The sequence below is a fragment of the Bidens hawaiensis genome, unplaced genomic scaffold (genome assembly GCF_021521415.1).
Source record: "Bidens hawaiensis isolate Kalapana, Puna unplaced genomic scaffold, B.hawaiensis_p1.1 tig00017038_1, whole genome shotgun sequence".
Taxonomy (NCBI): Eukaryota; Viridiplantae; Streptophyta; class Magnoliopsida; order Asterales; family Asteraceae; genus Bidens; species Bidens hawaiensis.
In genome coordinates, this window is record NW_027492578.1 from 357,779 (window position 1) to 375,171 (window position 17,393).

General features: G+C 36.0%; 2 protein-coding genes and 2 pseudogenes across 3 annotated transcripts; all 4 read left to right on the forward strand.

Annotated features, from left to right (window-relative positions):
• Positions 1–1,708: 1,708 nt before the first annotated feature.
• Positions 1,709–3,791, forward strand: LOC143552807 (uncharacterized). Its single transcript, XM_077042942.1, has 2 exons — positions 1,709–2,655; positions 3,338–3,791. Exons 1-2 carry the CDS (start codon positions 1,709–1,711, stop codon positions 3,789–3,791), a joined length of 1,401 nt encoding a protein of 466 aa, XP_076899057.1.
• A 1,843-nt stretch (positions 3,792–5,634) lies between these two features.
• LOC143552792 (protein ELC-like pseudogene) lies at positions 5,635–10,162 on the forward strand (annotated as a pseudogene). The gene is made up of 2 exons (XR_013138710.1): positions 5,635–6,197; positions 10,094–10,162. The product of XR_013138710.1 is annotated as a protein ELC-like pseudogene (transcript).
• Positions 10,163–11,624: 1,462 nt separating this feature from the next.
• LOC143552808 (FBD-associated F-box protein At5g22730-like) lies at positions 11,625–13,445 on the forward strand (annotated as a pseudogene).
• Positions 13,446–15,906: 2,461 nt separating this feature from the next.
• Positions 15,907–17,347, forward strand: LOC143552809 (F-box/FBD/LRR-repeat protein At3g52680-like). The gene is made up of 2 exons (XM_077042943.1): positions 15,907–16,883; positions 17,153–17,347. The coding sequence occupies exons 1-2, from the start codon at positions 15,924–15,926 to the stop codon at positions 17,345–17,347; spliced, it is 1,155 nt and encodes a 384-aa protein (XP_076899058.1). The 5' UTR covers positions 15,907–15,923.
• Positions 17,348–17,393: the final 46 nt, after the last annotated feature.

Consider the following 17,393-nt stretch of genomic DNA (forward strand, 5'->3'; position numbering starts at 1 on the left):
TGGCTTATGAGGTTATCGATCATGTTGACATTTTCCTTTAAAGACTCTCACAAACATAGTCATGCCTCCTTTGAGATTCACAAAATGTAATCACCATATTTTAATTAAGATTCATCATTTTGCATAACTAGCCCCTCAACATTCAAATGTGTTACTTATTTACCCAAACTTTGATGCAAATCATCATTAAACACTTACACTGCATTTTTGAGTTTTTTATTTAAGGATTTGGAAAAGAAAAGATAAGAAAATTTTTCTTTTTTCATTTTAGAGTTTTTTTATTAAAAGGAAAGAAAGAGAATGAAAAGAAAATTTAAACCTTTTTTCCTCCAAAACTTTCCTGCCAAATATGGCCGGATTGTAAAGGAAAAGTTTCTATATTACTAATTTACTCATCTTTTCCTTCCTATCTAACTAAAGAATGAGGACATAATTGTTAAGTTATAATTTTTTTTTCCTATATTTTCCATCCTATCTAACTCGAGAATGTAATTAATACTTTCTTTTTTTTTTCTTTTCTTTTCTTTTAACTCGAGAATGTCTTTTAAGTATATAATTTATTTTCTTTTCTTCTCTTATCAAATCTTATCAGTTTTTTTCTTTGTATTTTATACCCGAGAATGCAGTGTTAAACTTACAAAATGAAGTTATATGAATCCTTTACATCAACTCAATAAACCTGTACAAGTAAATTAAGCCATTGGCATGATTTCTATATATATAATTATATTATTATTATTATTATTATTATTATTATTATTTTGTTTTCATCGTTTCTTGTTATAACTTTTTAAAGGTCACATGCCTAATGTAAAAAATGATTTATCTAATCATGTAAATTAAGAATGTATTAATGGAGTCCCATGAATATTTCGAGAACGGGTCACATGTTAAAAACACACGTTATTTTTAGTCGTTTAGACTATCCACAATGTTATGGACGGCCTTAAGAGCCCTTAGGTGCCGCATCATCTACCACATCATACCCTTACAAATCCTTAAAAACACTAATTTCATCTTCAATCTTACAAATATCCTTACCATTCTTATTTTCCACCTCATCACCTACACACCGCACACAACATTTAAATAAAAACTTTTCTTTTATTTAATTAGGCCTACTCATATCATATGCAAAAGACAACAAAAACCAAGGCGTTGTAGAAGGGTTGGTTGCTTCAAACACCCTAAGGGCCGGTAAGGGTTCACCTAAGGGCATGTGGCATAGGAGATAGTCTTACATGTATAGCATGTAGATGTAGGGGATCCTTTCCAACATAACATATTAGCATCTCATGTTGGGGTGATTCATTAAAGTGGTGTTTGGTTAATTCATTTATACTACTTAATTATATTAGCTTATAACTTATTAATCACTCATAACTAAATTAAATTCTACTTTTGATACCTTTATTTGTAAACAGAAAACGAGAAAGTAGGAAGGTGGCTCCAGCCTTCAAAAATGTTGTTGGCGCCTTTACCATTAAATCCAACGCAGAATCCGCTCGTCTTTCCATCACCTTATTCTTCTTCTTCTTCTTCTTTATGAATATCTTCGCAAAATCTGTGTACTATCTCATCAAAATCTTCTTCTTCTTCTTCTTCCACTCTCCAAATCTTTCAACAAAAACATAAACTCACCTACACATTACCATCATCATCATTATTATTATTATTATTCCTCCGTATATTCCCACATTTAAATGTAATGCATCACCAAAAACCACAATTCCACATCGGAATTGATTCTTCAATATCCGATCATCATCCTCCTCCTTCATCATCATCAGACTTATTGTTCATGTTACCGCCACCTAACAATAATAACAAATTCACAACCACCTTAACAAACTCTAACCACCAACACCAAATCACAATTGACGATGATGAATTCAACCCAGTTCATAACCCAACCTTTTCGCCCGAAAAACATCGGTTTTCAGGCACGAAATCTGTCGCAATCCACCTCCTCCACCGTCTCCGCCACCTTCGCCAACTGCAAGCTCACATCCGGTTAATATTATTATTATCTTTACCATTCTTTTACTTCCTTGTATCACATCCAAGCCATTCGTTCGTACTCGATTTCCTATCCGCATTAGCATTCTCATCCGCATTGTTGTTTTCTCTAAACCTCGGCCTCCCGAAGCTCCCATCCATTCGTTCGTTGCTCGCTCGGTCATTCCCGATCAAATCGCATTCGTCTGGCTCTTCCCGACCTCCATTGCCCGTGTTCTGGTCAATCGGGTCGAAGACGAAAGGTGACAAGACAAAGAGGGTGAATTCGGGGTGTTGGGTGCAGGCGTATAGCAACGGGGACGTGTACGAAGGCGAGTTTCATAAGGGGAAGTGTTCGGGTTGCGGGGTTTATTATTATTACATGAGTGGGAGGTATGAAGGGGATTGGGTTGATGGGAAGTATGATGGTTATGGGGTGGAGACTTGGGTTAAGGGAAGTCGGTACCGAGGGCAGTATCGACAAGGGTTGAGGCACGGGCTGGGTGTTTATAGGTTTTATACGGGGGATGTTTATGCGGGTGAGTGGTCGAATGGGCGCAGCCATGGGTGCGGGGTGCATAGCTGCGAAGATGGGAGTCGGTATGCGGGTGAATTCAAGTGGGGGGTTAAACATGGTCTTGGTTATTACCATTTCAGGTTAGATCTTGTAGCTTGATCTATTTTGACATTGTACATTAAGGTTTAGCCTGTTAAGGTTAAGCATAAGGGTTAGGCTCTTTTATGGGTTTAAACGAGCCGAGCTGAGCCGAGTATGAGCCTATGATTAACTTACATGAGCTTGAGCTTGGCTCTCGTTTCAAGCGCTGTTTACAAAGCTCGAGCTTGTTGTGAATAGTTTTTCAAGATCGGCTTGGGCTAGACTCGTTTATGTTTTTTTAGTTAATTTGTATACATTTTATAAATTTTTGTATATAACAATACAACATAATACATTACTTATTTTTGATAATTTATATATAAAATAATAAATAATTATATAAAATATATAAATTTAGTATTTTAACTAAAAAGTATATAAATAATAGATTGTTTAGGCTCGCAAGCCAGCTCAATAAGTGTAATTTAGGATCGAGCTCGTTTATTAAACAAGCTTTTTCTAGGTTACGCCCGAGATCGTCTAAGTTCAGCTCGATTCGAGTTTTTAGCGAGCCGCTTTTAATATAGGCTTAGGAGCGGTTTGGCTCGTTTACACCCCTAGACTTTCTCTATATATAGACTTGCATGTTGTTCTAATTAGACAAGAAAATATATATAACAATTTATATTGTATTTTTATTATTAATTGATTCGAGAACATTTGTGCTTGAAATACTTGCAGAAATGGTGATGCATATGCTGGAGAATATTTTGCAGACAAAATGCATGGTTTTGGAGTTTATAACTTTGGAAATGGACATAGATACGAAGGATCTTGGCACGAAGGAAAACGACAAGGTTTTGGAGTGTACACTTTTAGAAATGGCGAAACGCAATCCGGGCACTGGCAAAATGGCGTTCTTGAATCATCCCCACCTCTTCCTGATCATCAGTCCAAAGTCCTTAACGCAATTCAAGAAGCGTTACGGGCAGCAGAGAAAGCATATGAGGCGGCTGGGAAAATGGAGGAACGGGTGAATAATGCGGTTATATCTGCCAACCGGGCAGCCAATGCTGCCCGAGTGGCGGCCATAAAGGCGGTGCAAAAGCAAATACACCAAAGGCGAAATAGTGATGAGCTTCCTATCACCATGGTGCAAAACATCCAGCACCTGCCAACCCAATTCACCATTTGACCGGTTCATCTTGGTTATGTGTTTGTTGTACCTTAGAAGATCGACATGACCACATGTACAGTTAGGTAGCTAGATTAGTAGTAAACTAACTACTTAGCTGGAGTTGTAATTATTTTAAAGTCCCCTTGTACATTATGATTGGTTTTAAAGTATTATATATGAAGTTATTAATTTTAGTTCTGGACTTGAAAAACCCTGCTGATTTTCAATTCTTGAGTCCTTGGCATGATAATGTAAAAAGTAACTTGTACAATTGTTACAAAAAGTGGGCAAACTCCATAAAATATAAACATAAATGCAATTTTTTTTTTCAAAAACAACTTGAAACCGGTACATCCGTTTATGGTTTTATTTCCTTGTCATTTCGCTCTAACTAACTAACATTGTGAGTTAGACCGAAATGACAAGAAAATGAAACTATAAGGATAGCCAAACAGAAAATTTATTTAAGATGAAATGCTAGAAAAAATTGCATAAAGATTGTTGTCAAGTCCTGGATCGATAATAAAACACGAAGTAAACGACTAACTCTCGTTTATATTAATCAGAAAATCTAACTCAAAAAACTTATTATAACTCTTAAACCCTAACTCAGTTTGACTTTTGATGAATCCTAACTTGGTTGCATCTAGATGAACTCTAACTCGGTTACATCTCATGTATGTCTCTATATGAACCCTAACTTTGTTGCATCTCACATGTTCTATAATGTCTAACAATAACTTGGTTTATATAGATTAACCTAACTTGCTAGCCAACACATTACTTATTATAATTATAATACAATTAGGAAACATATAATTACCTATGACCAGCTTGTCAACATTGATCCCTCAAATTCATCACTTATAACATAGAGTCTGAAATTACTTCCGACATGTTATACTTTAAATAAACATACCAAGGTCTTAGACTTCCACAATAACCTCTTTTAATTTGTGTTTTAAGGTTGTTTGATCAACTCAACTTACAAACTTCAAAAGTAAATTTCTTTCAAACATAAATATCATTCGAAAAAATGCTTTTTTTTAATCAACCCAACTTAGAAATAAATAACTTATCAACTATAGTTGTCTCTTATAAGACCGTGTAGTGAAGAACGCCCACGTCATATGACGTCACGTTACCATACAGGCCTTATACACAAAATGTATGTAATGGATAGCCCCTTCCAATTATTATTTTATTATTGTTTTTATTAAAAAACAATAAAACATCTCCACTATTCATTACCCCACCAATCATAAACCTTCAACACCATCGTTGTGAGGGAAGCGCCCCAAGGGAGGGGGGTTACTGGTGTTTTGGTGGGGTTATGAACGGGAAAGGCTTCCCACTACGATGGTCTAATGCTTCACCAAATACTGTACTCTCAACAACAATCCCATTTATCATAACTTTATTAATCGTAGTGTTTGGATCACCTACCTTGTATTCAAGAACTAGCTGGCCATAATCTGTTTATATTTACGATCAAGAGGCCCTTTAGTTATTTGATAATTATCTTGGAATATATAAAAGATTTTTCAATGAAGTTTCTTACAGACTTAAGACTTAAGAAAAGTATCATGTTTTAAACAATAGTACTTTGTTTTCTTATATTAAAAAAAGTGTATTTTATTTATATTCAGTTTTGATCATTTAAAATTCATAAATGCACATAACTACACAACTACACATTAGAAAAAACCTTGATCTATGCACATAAATAGGGATGAGCTTGATACCAATCTTAAAAATTCAGACCTCAATTTTTCCAAAAGGTTGACCGTTACAAAAAATGCTCAGGTTGGTACCGGTACAATACGGTGGGCAAAATTCGGTAAATACCAGTACCGAATGCGATTAATAAGCTGGTGGAGAATGTGCATACGGATGTTAGCGAGTTGAGGAAGAAGAGGGAGGTTGAGATGGAAGGGATGTTTACGGTGCAGGCGGTGTTACGGCAGCGGGACGAGGTGTTGTTGAAAGGTGTGCGCGAGATGCAGTATGAGAAGGAGGGGTTGGAGCAGCAGTTGCAGATGGTTTTGATGAATACGGATGTGTTGGAAGCATGGGTGAGGGAGAATGAGGGGAAGTTGGGTGGTGGTGGTTTGGGGAGTGTTAATGCGGATGAAGCTTTTGAGACGTCGGATTCGTTGTCGAAACAGATGATGGAGACTACTTCGTCTGATCTTGCTATAGAAGATGTGATTTATGCGTTGGATAAAGCTGTGCAAGAAGGGGCTATACCATTTGATCTTTATTTGAGGAATGTCAGGTTATTGTCACGAGAACAGTTCTTTCAACGGGCAACGTCTGCTAAAGTTAGGGCTGTGCAGATGCAAGCTCAGATTACGAACATGGCTGCCAGAGCACCTCCGTATGCTGTTTGACCGGTCAAGTAGTCGCCTTTTGCGTTATGTGGTACGTAAAAGTTAACCTTTTTATGATGATAGTATGTGTACTCGCCCATTGCAGAGGCCCATGAGCCGTGTTTTTTTGTTAGTTAAGTTTCGTATGATCTTTTAGGTGGCAGATCCATAGAGGTATTGCATTAAAGAGTTTTAGAAAACCAAATAAAAGGTGTACAACTACGGCTTACAACATGTAGACAACCAACAAAAATTTTACAACTACAGTCTATAAAAATAGTAAATTGACGCAATTCATAGAGCAACTTGAGAATAGATGCATCAGTTTCATTTCTACTTACCATCATCACCCAAAGAAACTTGTCCCATTTGATCACCAATTTCATCTTTCTGCAAAGCTTTTGGATTTTGTTCGTCACCACCTATCTTTATATTGGCCTGCTATGCACTTGCTGCTTTATATTTCTCTTAATCAATATTTAGAAATTAAGAATTTAGTTGTTTTTATTGGTTAACAAATAAAAAATAAAAAACTAACTTGAAGCACTTCAGTTGCGTATCTTTGGGATGCAGCATCTTGCTCAGCAAATCTGCAAGCATCCTCTGTTACCTTTTGTTATTACACATTTACACCCCAACAAAAGCATTAGTTATCCAAAACCAAAAGCATAAAGCCGTAAACCTCAAAACCTGCTTTGTATCTTTAAGTACTAAGGTTAATTAAAAGGCATGCTACATCAACCTGCAGATATAATGTATGAGGTCTGACTATTAAGTATTAAGAGGTTATTTACCAACAAAGTCTTAGACGGTGCAAAAAGTTTCTATTCTATCTGAAAAATAGAGTCCAGCTTTCTATTTAAATTTTGTTGGTGAGCTTTTAAAATTCGATAGCTATAATTTACTAATTTTCCATCTTACCCTTAATTATTACTCTCTACCACTAGGTCTTTCAAATCAATTGGCATCTTAACACTAAGGATAAATCTGGCATTTTTCTTTTCAAAGTTTGTAGACATCTTAAATTGCGTGTTACATATTGAATTTGTAGTATAAATGTGGCTTTTGAGAAGTTTTCACTTGTAGTATTAGTGTGACCTTTCTTTAAAGGGGAGGCTTTTGTAGGTTCAACATAGATTGCTATAATTACTTCAATCCATAACTCAAAAGCAACAACCTTTTGTCCTTTTTGAACTTAGAGCTGAAATCTGAATAACTAACCATTTGAAAGAAGATGCTATTCAATTGCAACTCCTTTCTATTCTTCACCTAATAATCCATAATCATACTCAAACCTCTGCATTTCTAAAAGGATATCTTACTATCATATGAATAGTGGCTTACCTATTGATGATTGAGAGCACCAATTATAAGTAATTCTCCTATTGAAAAACTTAAGTTCTTACCCATAGTAGATCATAAAAATTAAGTTATGAAACCGCCAATTAGGGATCACATTAGTTAGTTGTAATTTTGTAAACTTCCATTGATATTTGTATTCAAAGGCTGATATAATACCTTCTTGTTTCTCAGATTGTGATTTATAAACTTATTTTTGTCGTCTCCATATTTATGAAAAATCATAACTTATTTTGACGTATCTCCATATTTATGAAAAATCATAAGTATTCAGTTTCATCCTGAAGCCATCTTTTTAATACTGTTAAACCAGTGCACTTCAATGTTTTAGTATAAGCTTCTTTTAATCCCAAATCGAGAAACCCTAGAATTGGAAAAATACGGCGTTAAAATCTCACTTGGGCGATCGAGTGAAGAAGAATTTGACTATCATGCCAAGTGTGTGAAATCCATCATCGTATGATGTGATGTAGTCGAAATCGACAATGTTTTTATGACCGGATCGGACATCGAACCGGACACGTTACCGGTTCACTGTTAAAAATCAGATTTCATTTCTTTTAAAACTTTCTCCTTGTTATTGTCCCACATCGCCCAAGGTAAAACTTCTAGTCTTATTAGTTCTGTATAGCCTTATTAGTTCTTCATAAAAGTGTGAAAAGTCTTCCCACATTGCCCCAAGAAAAGTTCGTGAGTATTCTGTCATTCTTATAAGAGTAAAGTGTCAAAATAGTCCCTAAGGTTTACTCAAGTATGCGACTTTCGTCCCAATTTTTTTTTTTTGCAACTGCACCATCGAGGTTTCCCATTTATTGCCAGCTACGTCCAAATTGCTAACTTTGTTAAACTTTTAATGCTATGTCGGGGTAAAACTGTCTTTGCAGTTCATTTCTTAAATATCAAATAAAAAAATGTATAGACCCCACCTATTATTGAATTATATTGTATATTTTGAGAATTCAGCCTATTCATCTTCATTGTCAAAGGAAAAAAAAAAACTGTTCATCTTAATGAACCAGTCACCACATCCTCATCTTTATCTTCATACCATCTTAAGTAATCTTCCGGCGGCCACTTCCAACCCACCACCATCTCAAACCACCCCTGCTTCTCGTCAGGCGGCCTTGTAATCGTAGTAACCGGTACTCAAAACAATCTCACGGTATCGGCACCTAAATCCCATCAATCCGGCCTTTCTACGACAACCTGAGCACCGATTCGCCTCGCGCTTCTTAATTGTGTTGGATATATCCTCTGAAAACTCCGCCGTCGGAGAACACGATTTCTGATGCAACTCCGCCGGTTTTGTAGATCTATTAGAGCTCGGTCTAGAGTCAATAGCAAACTGGTAATCAGATCCGATCTATCCGATGACGATCTAAGGTCAGCGAATGTAAAATGGAAGGTTTTACAGAAAGAAAGGTGTATTTAGAAAGAGAGTTCGATATGGTGATGATGGAATATGGGGCAAGTGATTCCAGGACGTTAAATGATGAAAAAGCCCATGTGATGTGGTGATTTCGGCGGTGGTGAGTGGCGGTGGGGTGATTCCGGTGATCTGCTGGGTGGTGGTAACCTTCTGTGGTAAAAGATGGGGGTGAAGGGGTAGGGTTGGGTATTTATTTAATTATTATTATTATTATTATTATTATTATTATTATTATTATTATTATTATTATTATGTAAATAGTAAAGAAATTAGAGAATGTAAAATGACAAATATACCCCTGACTTAACGTTAAAATCTAACAGAGTTAGAAATTTGGACGTAACTAGCAATAATTGGGAAACCTCGGTTGCCTGGTTGCACAAAATAAAGTTTTTAGACGAAAAACGCATAAGTGACCAAACCACAGGGACGATTTTGACACTTTACTCTTCTTATAAATAGAAAAGTCATGAAGTTTCCTCTAGGTTGAAAATAATAATAATAATAAATATTTAAATTTTCAAACCGGTTCAACCATCAAACCGGTTTTCTGGCCCAACCATGAATCGGTCTGAACCGGCTGGTTATTTGGAAAGAGGTTTAAAGGACACAACTGGACTGCTAAGGGCCCCGAATCCTGGTTGAATCGGTTCGTCTGGTCCGTCCGGTCCAAACTTGAAAACATTGGAAATCGGGGTAAAGGATGGCGGCGGTGCAATGCTGGTCGAGGAAGAAGCCAGAAGAAGTCAGTGATAGGCGATCGGTGCACGTACATGAAAAGCAGACACCGTAGAAGAGATGAGGAAACGTATAGAATTAGTGTTAGGATACGCATATGGCAGTTGTATTGTTGGCTAAGAAACATATAGAATATGCAGTAGAGGATACTCACGCATATTGCAGTTGTACTATATGCTTTAGAAAAAGGAGGACCTCTACAGTAACTTTCTTCTCACAAAGAAAACTTACATTTTAATATATATATACACACTATATAATGTGTTGATATTTGAATGTGATTTCATTTTGCCTTTACCTATACAATATCATCTCTTCATTCATAGATTGGAAAATTTGTTTTAATCCAGCATGACATTTTCTTCTGGGAGTCGATGTACTGATGAATTACAGTCTAAAACTCTTTTACAGGAGGTTTGTAGATGCTACTGCAAAACATATCCCTTGAAGATTGATCGTGATTGGAGGAGACTTGGATTTCATTATAATGTTACTTTGGTTGGGAGTGTAAGTACAAGGTTTGGTTTATGTACTTTGGTTAAGTTGCCTAGTTTATTATAGATAAATAAATAGTACATTTTGTTGATATCTTATTCTCTTTACATTATTACATTTGGTATACGTACGTGTTGTTTCTGAACTTGTAACCTTGTCATATGATTTGACTTATTATTGTTGCTGCAAGTGATGGCTAAAGGGATTTAATTTTGTTTTGAAGTGTCAAAATTGTTGGGCCTTGGAACAGGAATTTACTCATAATTTTCACATGACTTTCAAGCCATAATTTGAAAGGCCCCATCTAAAGTTTTGATGCAGTGTTATAAAACATGTGCATTATATTCATTAAAACGCAAGTTTGTAGCAACCATAAACATCCACTATATATAGCAAAAACTGGAAGTAAGAACACATAAATTTGACAAGTCATCGTTATTATCGTATTCAATAAATCCCATTAATAGCAAAGTTATGATATGGTCTAAGGAAGGTAAGACTGTCTATATCTTACTTCTACCCTACAAGAATAGAGAGTGCTTTCGGTAAGACTTCTGGCTTGATAGCAGTTTTGTAGCAAGCCTTGGACATAATGTACATAACACTCAACCATCGACCGATTGGTGTATGCGCCCTTATCTTTCGGATATCAACGTTACCACATTATGCCTGATTAATCTTCTGCCACTTTTAACATTATTTTTACGAAATTAGTAAAATAACGTCAAAATTAGTGCAATTTCACTTTTGCCCCCCAAGGGTCCACACATATATACACATTTTATGCACACACTACAAACAAGGCTTGCCATAAATTTGACCAAAAAAAAAAAACCCCTAAAATAAAGATGAGTTATTATTTAGATGTTGAACAAAAATACCTTAACAACAGCCTTTGTTTCCAATCTCTTTTAAGATCTTGAAAATTTCATAACCTGCAAAATCCCAAATGATACTCCTGAAATTTACTTTTAACATAGTTAAAAATTTCATAACCTGCAAAATCCCAAATGATACTACTTGTCGGACAAAACAATTGATCTTTGTTTAGGATTATGCATTTATATATTACTTAAGACTTTTATGAAATTCTCGCAATTTTTTTTCAACACATTTGTGTCATCCACCGTGTCCCTAAACAGGTCTCGAAACATGTCGTTTCGTGTTAACCTATTTTTAAACAGGTCGGTGTTTGGTAAGGATAAACTATTAGTTATCATGTCATATTCGCGCATAGCACCATGTAGCCCCAAATAGAATAGACGTGTTGTACAGCTCACGTATGCACTAGGAAATGAACGGTACTCTTATACTCTATACTTAAATTGGCAAGTGTTGGCGCTTCACTCAACTTCTTATTATAACTTTTAACCATTGATTATGAAAACTGAAAATACATACTCCATTGCAATGAAATTGTGTTCATGCCAAATTAACAGAAGAAATATAATCAGTAAAATGGTTTCATGGTGGCAAAATATTATCACAAGTATGAAGCAAGCATCAGAAGGCAACACTGGGGATGATTTGATCAGTAACTTGCCGGATCATATCCTCCAGTTGATCATTTCGCGTCTTCCAGCTACCGAAGAAGCAGTTCGAACGAGCATTTTGTCGACACGATGGAGGTATTTGTGGACTTTACTTCCATCCATAGACTTAGATTGTACTCAGTCACTTAAACCTTTTAATAAAAATGAATTCAAAGAGTTTGTGGATTCGGTTTTGGTTAACCAAACCATAGATTTGGAGAGTTTTCGTTTATGCTGTGCGGATTACTTTGATGTGCCGACTGTAGAGCGGTGGATTCACGCTGTGCTTATGCGAAAAGTCAAACGCCTTGACTTGCTGTTTTGCCCTAGGGTTGATGATGTTATGCTTTTCGAGTTTCCGTATAATCTGGTAAAACATGATTCATTGGAGGTATTAAAGTTGTTCTTGTATAACAGGCCTCTAGTGTTGCCTTCTGTCACCGGGGTTCTGGCACTTAGGGTTCTTGAACTCAATAGTGTTGAGTTATTGGTCGGTGGTTCGGTAGAACAGTTTCTCGGTAGCTGTCCGTTGCTTGAGGAATTGAGTTTGATTAACTGTTATTTAAGCTTAATTAATGTTCTTTGTATTTCATGCCCGAATCTCAAGACTCAAAATTCGTAACAAGAAAATGGATATTGAAGAGTCTAATGATGACGTCGACGATGATCACTATGACAACGACGATGATGATGCATACTATGAGGATGAGGATGATGTATACTATGAGGTTGAGGATGATGCATACTACGAGATACAGTGCTTGTGTAATTGCCTAAAGATCCGTTGCCCAAAACTGGCGGTTTTGGAGTATGTAGGGCACGCGGCGTACGAATTTGCATGTGAAAACCTAGAGTCCTTGAAGAAAGCTGTGATTTACCCTGATGCTATGGCACAGAAAGGAATAGCACTTGAATCATTCGGTGACAGCATATGCGAGTTGTCCGCAGGACTTTCTCATGTTGAATCTTTGTCTCTCAACCTTTCTTTCATTAAGGTAGATCTACATATCTTTTTTTATAATTTTGCATAAAGTCTGTAGACATGAATAGAAGACTGTATGCAAATCTATATCAGAACATTAGCTTTAGGCTATAAAATGATTAAATTTTGAAAATTTTTGGTACCAAACTTTGAGTTTATGCTATCTCATGTTTGAGTTTAGTTGAAATGTTGTCCACATAAATGATGAAACATGGGAATCCTGTTATCTCATAGGCCATTTATGCTGCACGTGGGGATTTCCCGGAATCTCTTGGCAATCTGAAGACATTAGAGATATCCACAACAATTGACGTATGCGCCCTGAATGTAGTCACCCGGATCCTCAGATGTTGTCCCAGTCTGGAGTCTTTCCATTTGATTATTGAAGAGGTGCACATTCTTACTTATCTCAAATAATGATATTGTTTTTTTAAATCATTTACTACATTGGCCTGCTTTCACACATGCTTTGGTTTGATGTGATCTAGGAAATTATATATCGGGAAGTATGGGAGTTAGATGAAGTTTTGGCTCGTCATTTGAAAAGGGTCGAGTTTCTTGAGTTCAATGGAGAAAAGCGGAAGCTGGATATGGCTCGTTTCTTACTGGGACACGGAAATGAGTTGGAGGAAATGGTTTTCAGTTGGCGTGACAAAGTCAAATACCATAAACAGTCAAAGAAGATTATGAAGGAAGTGCTGAAATTGAACAAGGCTTCTTCAACTGTCAAACTGAGTGCTCTTTTGAAAGAATGATAACACTAGGTATTCTATTAACCATAAGTAATATACAATGTTGCTATTGACTAGAGTTTTGGTCTCATTTTGCGCTAAGGATTCATAAACTATAAGTAATGCTATGCTTTTGTTTTGGTGAGTAAACCAATTCGGATCATTTCTACTATTCGCTGGCTTCATTATTTGTGTAAATGACTTGTTCTGTTTATGATGATGTCATGTTGATGCTAATGACCTGTTTTGAAGCATCATAAGCTCGATTTCGTAATTCTCATTAGCTCGAAAATTACAATACAATGATATAACCCATGTGCTCGGGTATATATAGTACTAGTTTAAACATGAAAACCTAATTAAGCTAGAATACAAACTCCTATCATACTCAAACACTAATTAGTAAAAACATATTTAAACAATTAATTAAATAACTTGTATCCCAAGTAATGTGCTCGACTTGGTACCCAAGATACCGATCCACCATAGGCTGGATGGACCGGCCCAAACCAAATTATGGCTAACAAAACTGAGTACTCTTTTGAAAGACTGATTAACCAGAGGTTTTGTCTCATGTTGTGCAAAGGATCTAGATTTTGCAACACTCAACCTCATGTTTCCTTCATTTCTAGTTAATGCTATGCTTACGTTTTGGTGAATAAACCAATTAAGATCATTTTGACCACGCGCAGTGGTAACTAAAAGCACAACCGATCGCTTTCTAATACATGGCCTCCCAGTCACCAAATCAAATCAAGCAGTAGGTGGTAGTAAAACACATTTTATCATACTAAATAGTGAAATTCTTTTTGTAGCTAAATAGTCATTTTTTAGCCATCTTGAAAGAGAGCTTTCGCAAGAAGATGACACTACTTGAAGAGTTATCATCCTACAATCTACAAGTTGTGTTATGTCTACTTGCAAAAGCTCTCTTTTAAGCTGGCGATGTGTCGACTTCATCACGGCCTGCAAATATTCCAATACGGGGAACACATTAAAGGATATATATTTTCTAATCAGTGCAATGCTTATGAATTATATGACCCATGAACATATGCCATGCCAAAAAGTTGTATAATAATTAAAGGGGCTAATTAGGATCAAATTAATACCTATCCTAATAGTTACACTATATGTCACACATCATCACACCAGCAACCAAATACATTTAATATAAGATGCCCTCCATTCCACCTACAATAGATATACCAGATCAAAATTAATATAAGTTAGTTGTATGAATTATGCACAATATCATGAAAAAGATCAATGCCATAAGATCTTTTATCTGGTTATATATGTTGTTTCTAGCCCCATAACCACCTGTAATATCACTTTTAAGTATCAAAAAACAACTCTGTGCTTTAAGAATTAATAAAAAAAAATGTCACGTGTTAACTGACGTGTCAAAACTAGGAGCAAAGTTCAAAACATGGACCCAAAGCTCACATTTTAGAAAAAAGTGTGTCACGAATTTATGAACAATAGAGTACAACTCACATATGCACTACGAAAAGAACGGTAGACCTTACATACTTTTGGCGAAAATTAGAAGTTGCACACTTTACTCGACTTGTTATTACAACTCATGATTTAAGATTATACCCCATTGTGATGAAATTGTGTTCAAAGTTACATCAATTTAATTGTCGTCTAAATGTCTAATGCATTTCAATTTATGTCTGTAACGAGGGTTGTTCAAAAAGCTCGTTGCTCGTAGATCTCTCAATAAAAGCTCGAATTATAAAACTAGCTAAAAAAACTTAATTGGTAATGATCTGAGCTGAGCTGCTCATTTTTGTAACCGAGCCAAGCTCGACCAAAGCTCGGCTCAGGTCATGGCTCGGCTCGTTGGCTCAATCTTAGGCTCGTCTAACTATTAGTGTATAAACTAAACTTATTAATATTTATATTAAGTATAAGAGTCTGTTTGTAATTATTTTAATTAGTAGGGTTAATATGTAATTATTAATATTTACATTACGTATTCAATATTAACAATCGCAGATTTAGTATTATTGTTATTCCAAATTCGTGATCATAATATTGTTCTTATTTTGTTCCTATTCAATTCAATTGTGAATTGTGTGTATTGATCTTTGATTGCTAATACTAACTTCAAGCTCGAGCTCGAGCCGAGCTGAGCTGAGTTGCCTTGTTTAATTTCGAGCTCCAACCCGATTTTCGAATCCACCCTGGCTTGATTCGAGCTCGGCTTGTAAACAGATAGCAGATAGAAGGGTGGCTATAGAGGGTCCAATTAAGTTGTAGCTTAATCAAAAAGAAGTCCATGTGTCTATCAGATATTTATGTTTCATTTATTATCACATGCACATTTTATCTCTACAGTTGTAAAAGAGTTTGCTAGATCTAGGGTTTGCTTCTTGTGTTTGGATTCAGATCATCTTAATTGTTGATCATCTGTAAGTGATCAAGAAAGCTGTCATTGTTGTTATTCTTGTTCATTAGTTGAAGAAAGTGTTTCTGGTTTTGAGATCATCGTGTACGTAAAATGAATAACTTGCTTGATCATATCCTTCACTTGATCCTTTCGCTTCTTCCAGCTACCGAAGAAGCAGCTCGAACGAGCATTTTGTCGACACGATGGAGGTATTTATGGACTTTACTTCCCTCTATAGACTTAGATTGTACTCGATCGCCGAAACCTTTTACAAGTTTTATAAAAAATGAGTTCAAAGAGTTTGTCTATTGGGTTTTGCTTAACAAAACCGTAGATTTGGAGAGTTTTCGTTTATCCTGTGTGAATCACTACAATCTGCCGACTGTTGAGCGGTGGATCCACTCAGCGGTTATGCGAAAAGTTAAGCGGATGGACTTGTCCTTTTGCCCTAGGGTTAATGATGAGGTTATTAAGTTGCCGTATAGTTTGGTGAAATGTGATTCGTTGGAGGCATTAAAGCTGTTTCTGTATAAACGATCCTTGAATTTGCCAACTGTGGCTGGTTTTATCGCACTTAGAGTTCTGGAACTGAAAAGTGTTCGATTATTGGACGGTGATTCGGTACAACAGTTTCTCAATAGCTGCCCGTTGCTTGAGGAACTGAGTTTGATTAACTGCTTTTCATACTCAATTGTTGATCTTTGTATTTCATGTCCGAATCTCAAGACTCTCAGAATTCATAATCAGAAAATGGATGATGATGATTCTGATGATGATGATGATGAGGAGGAGGAGGAGGAGGAGGAAGATTATGATGAATTCTGTAAAATACGGGGCTTGTGTGAACGCCTAAAGATTTCTTGCCCAAAACTGGCGTTTTTGGAGTATGTAGGTCAGCCGGCGTATGAAGTGATATGTGAGAACCTAGACACCTTGAAGAAATCGACGATTTGCCCTGATGCTATGGCACAGAAAGGAAGATCATTTAAATCATTTGGTGACAGCATATGTCAATTGCTTGCAGGAGTTTCTCATGTGGAATCTTTGTCCCTCAACCATTATTTCATCCGGGTAAGTTACACATCTTTCTTTGTTTCTTTGCAACCATTTTTTATTTTTATATTTAGCAAAAAGTTTGTAGACATGAATAGTAGACTATATGCAAATCAAGACTAGAACATTAGCTGCAGGCTGTAAATTGAATAAATTTTGAACTTAACTACTTAAGTTTATCATATTATTATTGCAGTACCTGCATTTTGGTACCAAACTTTGTGTTTGGTTTGCATACCATTTAATTGAAGTGTTAGGTTATTAATGGGAATCCTGTTATCTCATAGGCCATTAACGCTGCACGTGATCTAAATGGGAATTTCCCGGCATCTCTTGGCAATCTGAAGACATTAGAGATATCCACAACAATTGACAAATATGCAATGGATGTAGTCATTCGGATCCTCAGATTTTGTGCTAATCTGGAGTCTTTCTATTTGATTATTGTAAAGGCGTGTATTCTTCGTTATCTCAAATACTGATATTGCTTGTGTATGTTGAATCATTTAACATAATTGGGCTGAAAAA

What these genes read in the sequence shown, in the direction of transcription:
- LOC143552807 (XM_077042942.1), top strand. Translation starts at nt 1,709, where the DNA reads ATGCATCACCAAAAACCACAATTCCACATCGGAATTGATTCTTCAATA. An exon ending in CTTGGTTATTACCATTTCAG is followed by an intron (nt 2,656 to 3,337) that starts GTTAGATCTTGT and finishes AAATACTTGCAG; the next exon opens with AAATGGTGATGCATATGCTG.
- LOC143552809 (XM_077042943.1), top strand. Translation starts at nt 15,924, where the DNA reads ATGAATAACTTGCTTGATCATATCCTTCACTTGATCCTTTCGCTTCTT. An exon ending in TCAACCATTATTTCATCCGG is followed by an intron (nt 16,884 to 17,152) that starts GTAAGTTACACA and finishes GTTATCTCATAG; the next exon opens with GCCATTAACGCTGCACGTGA.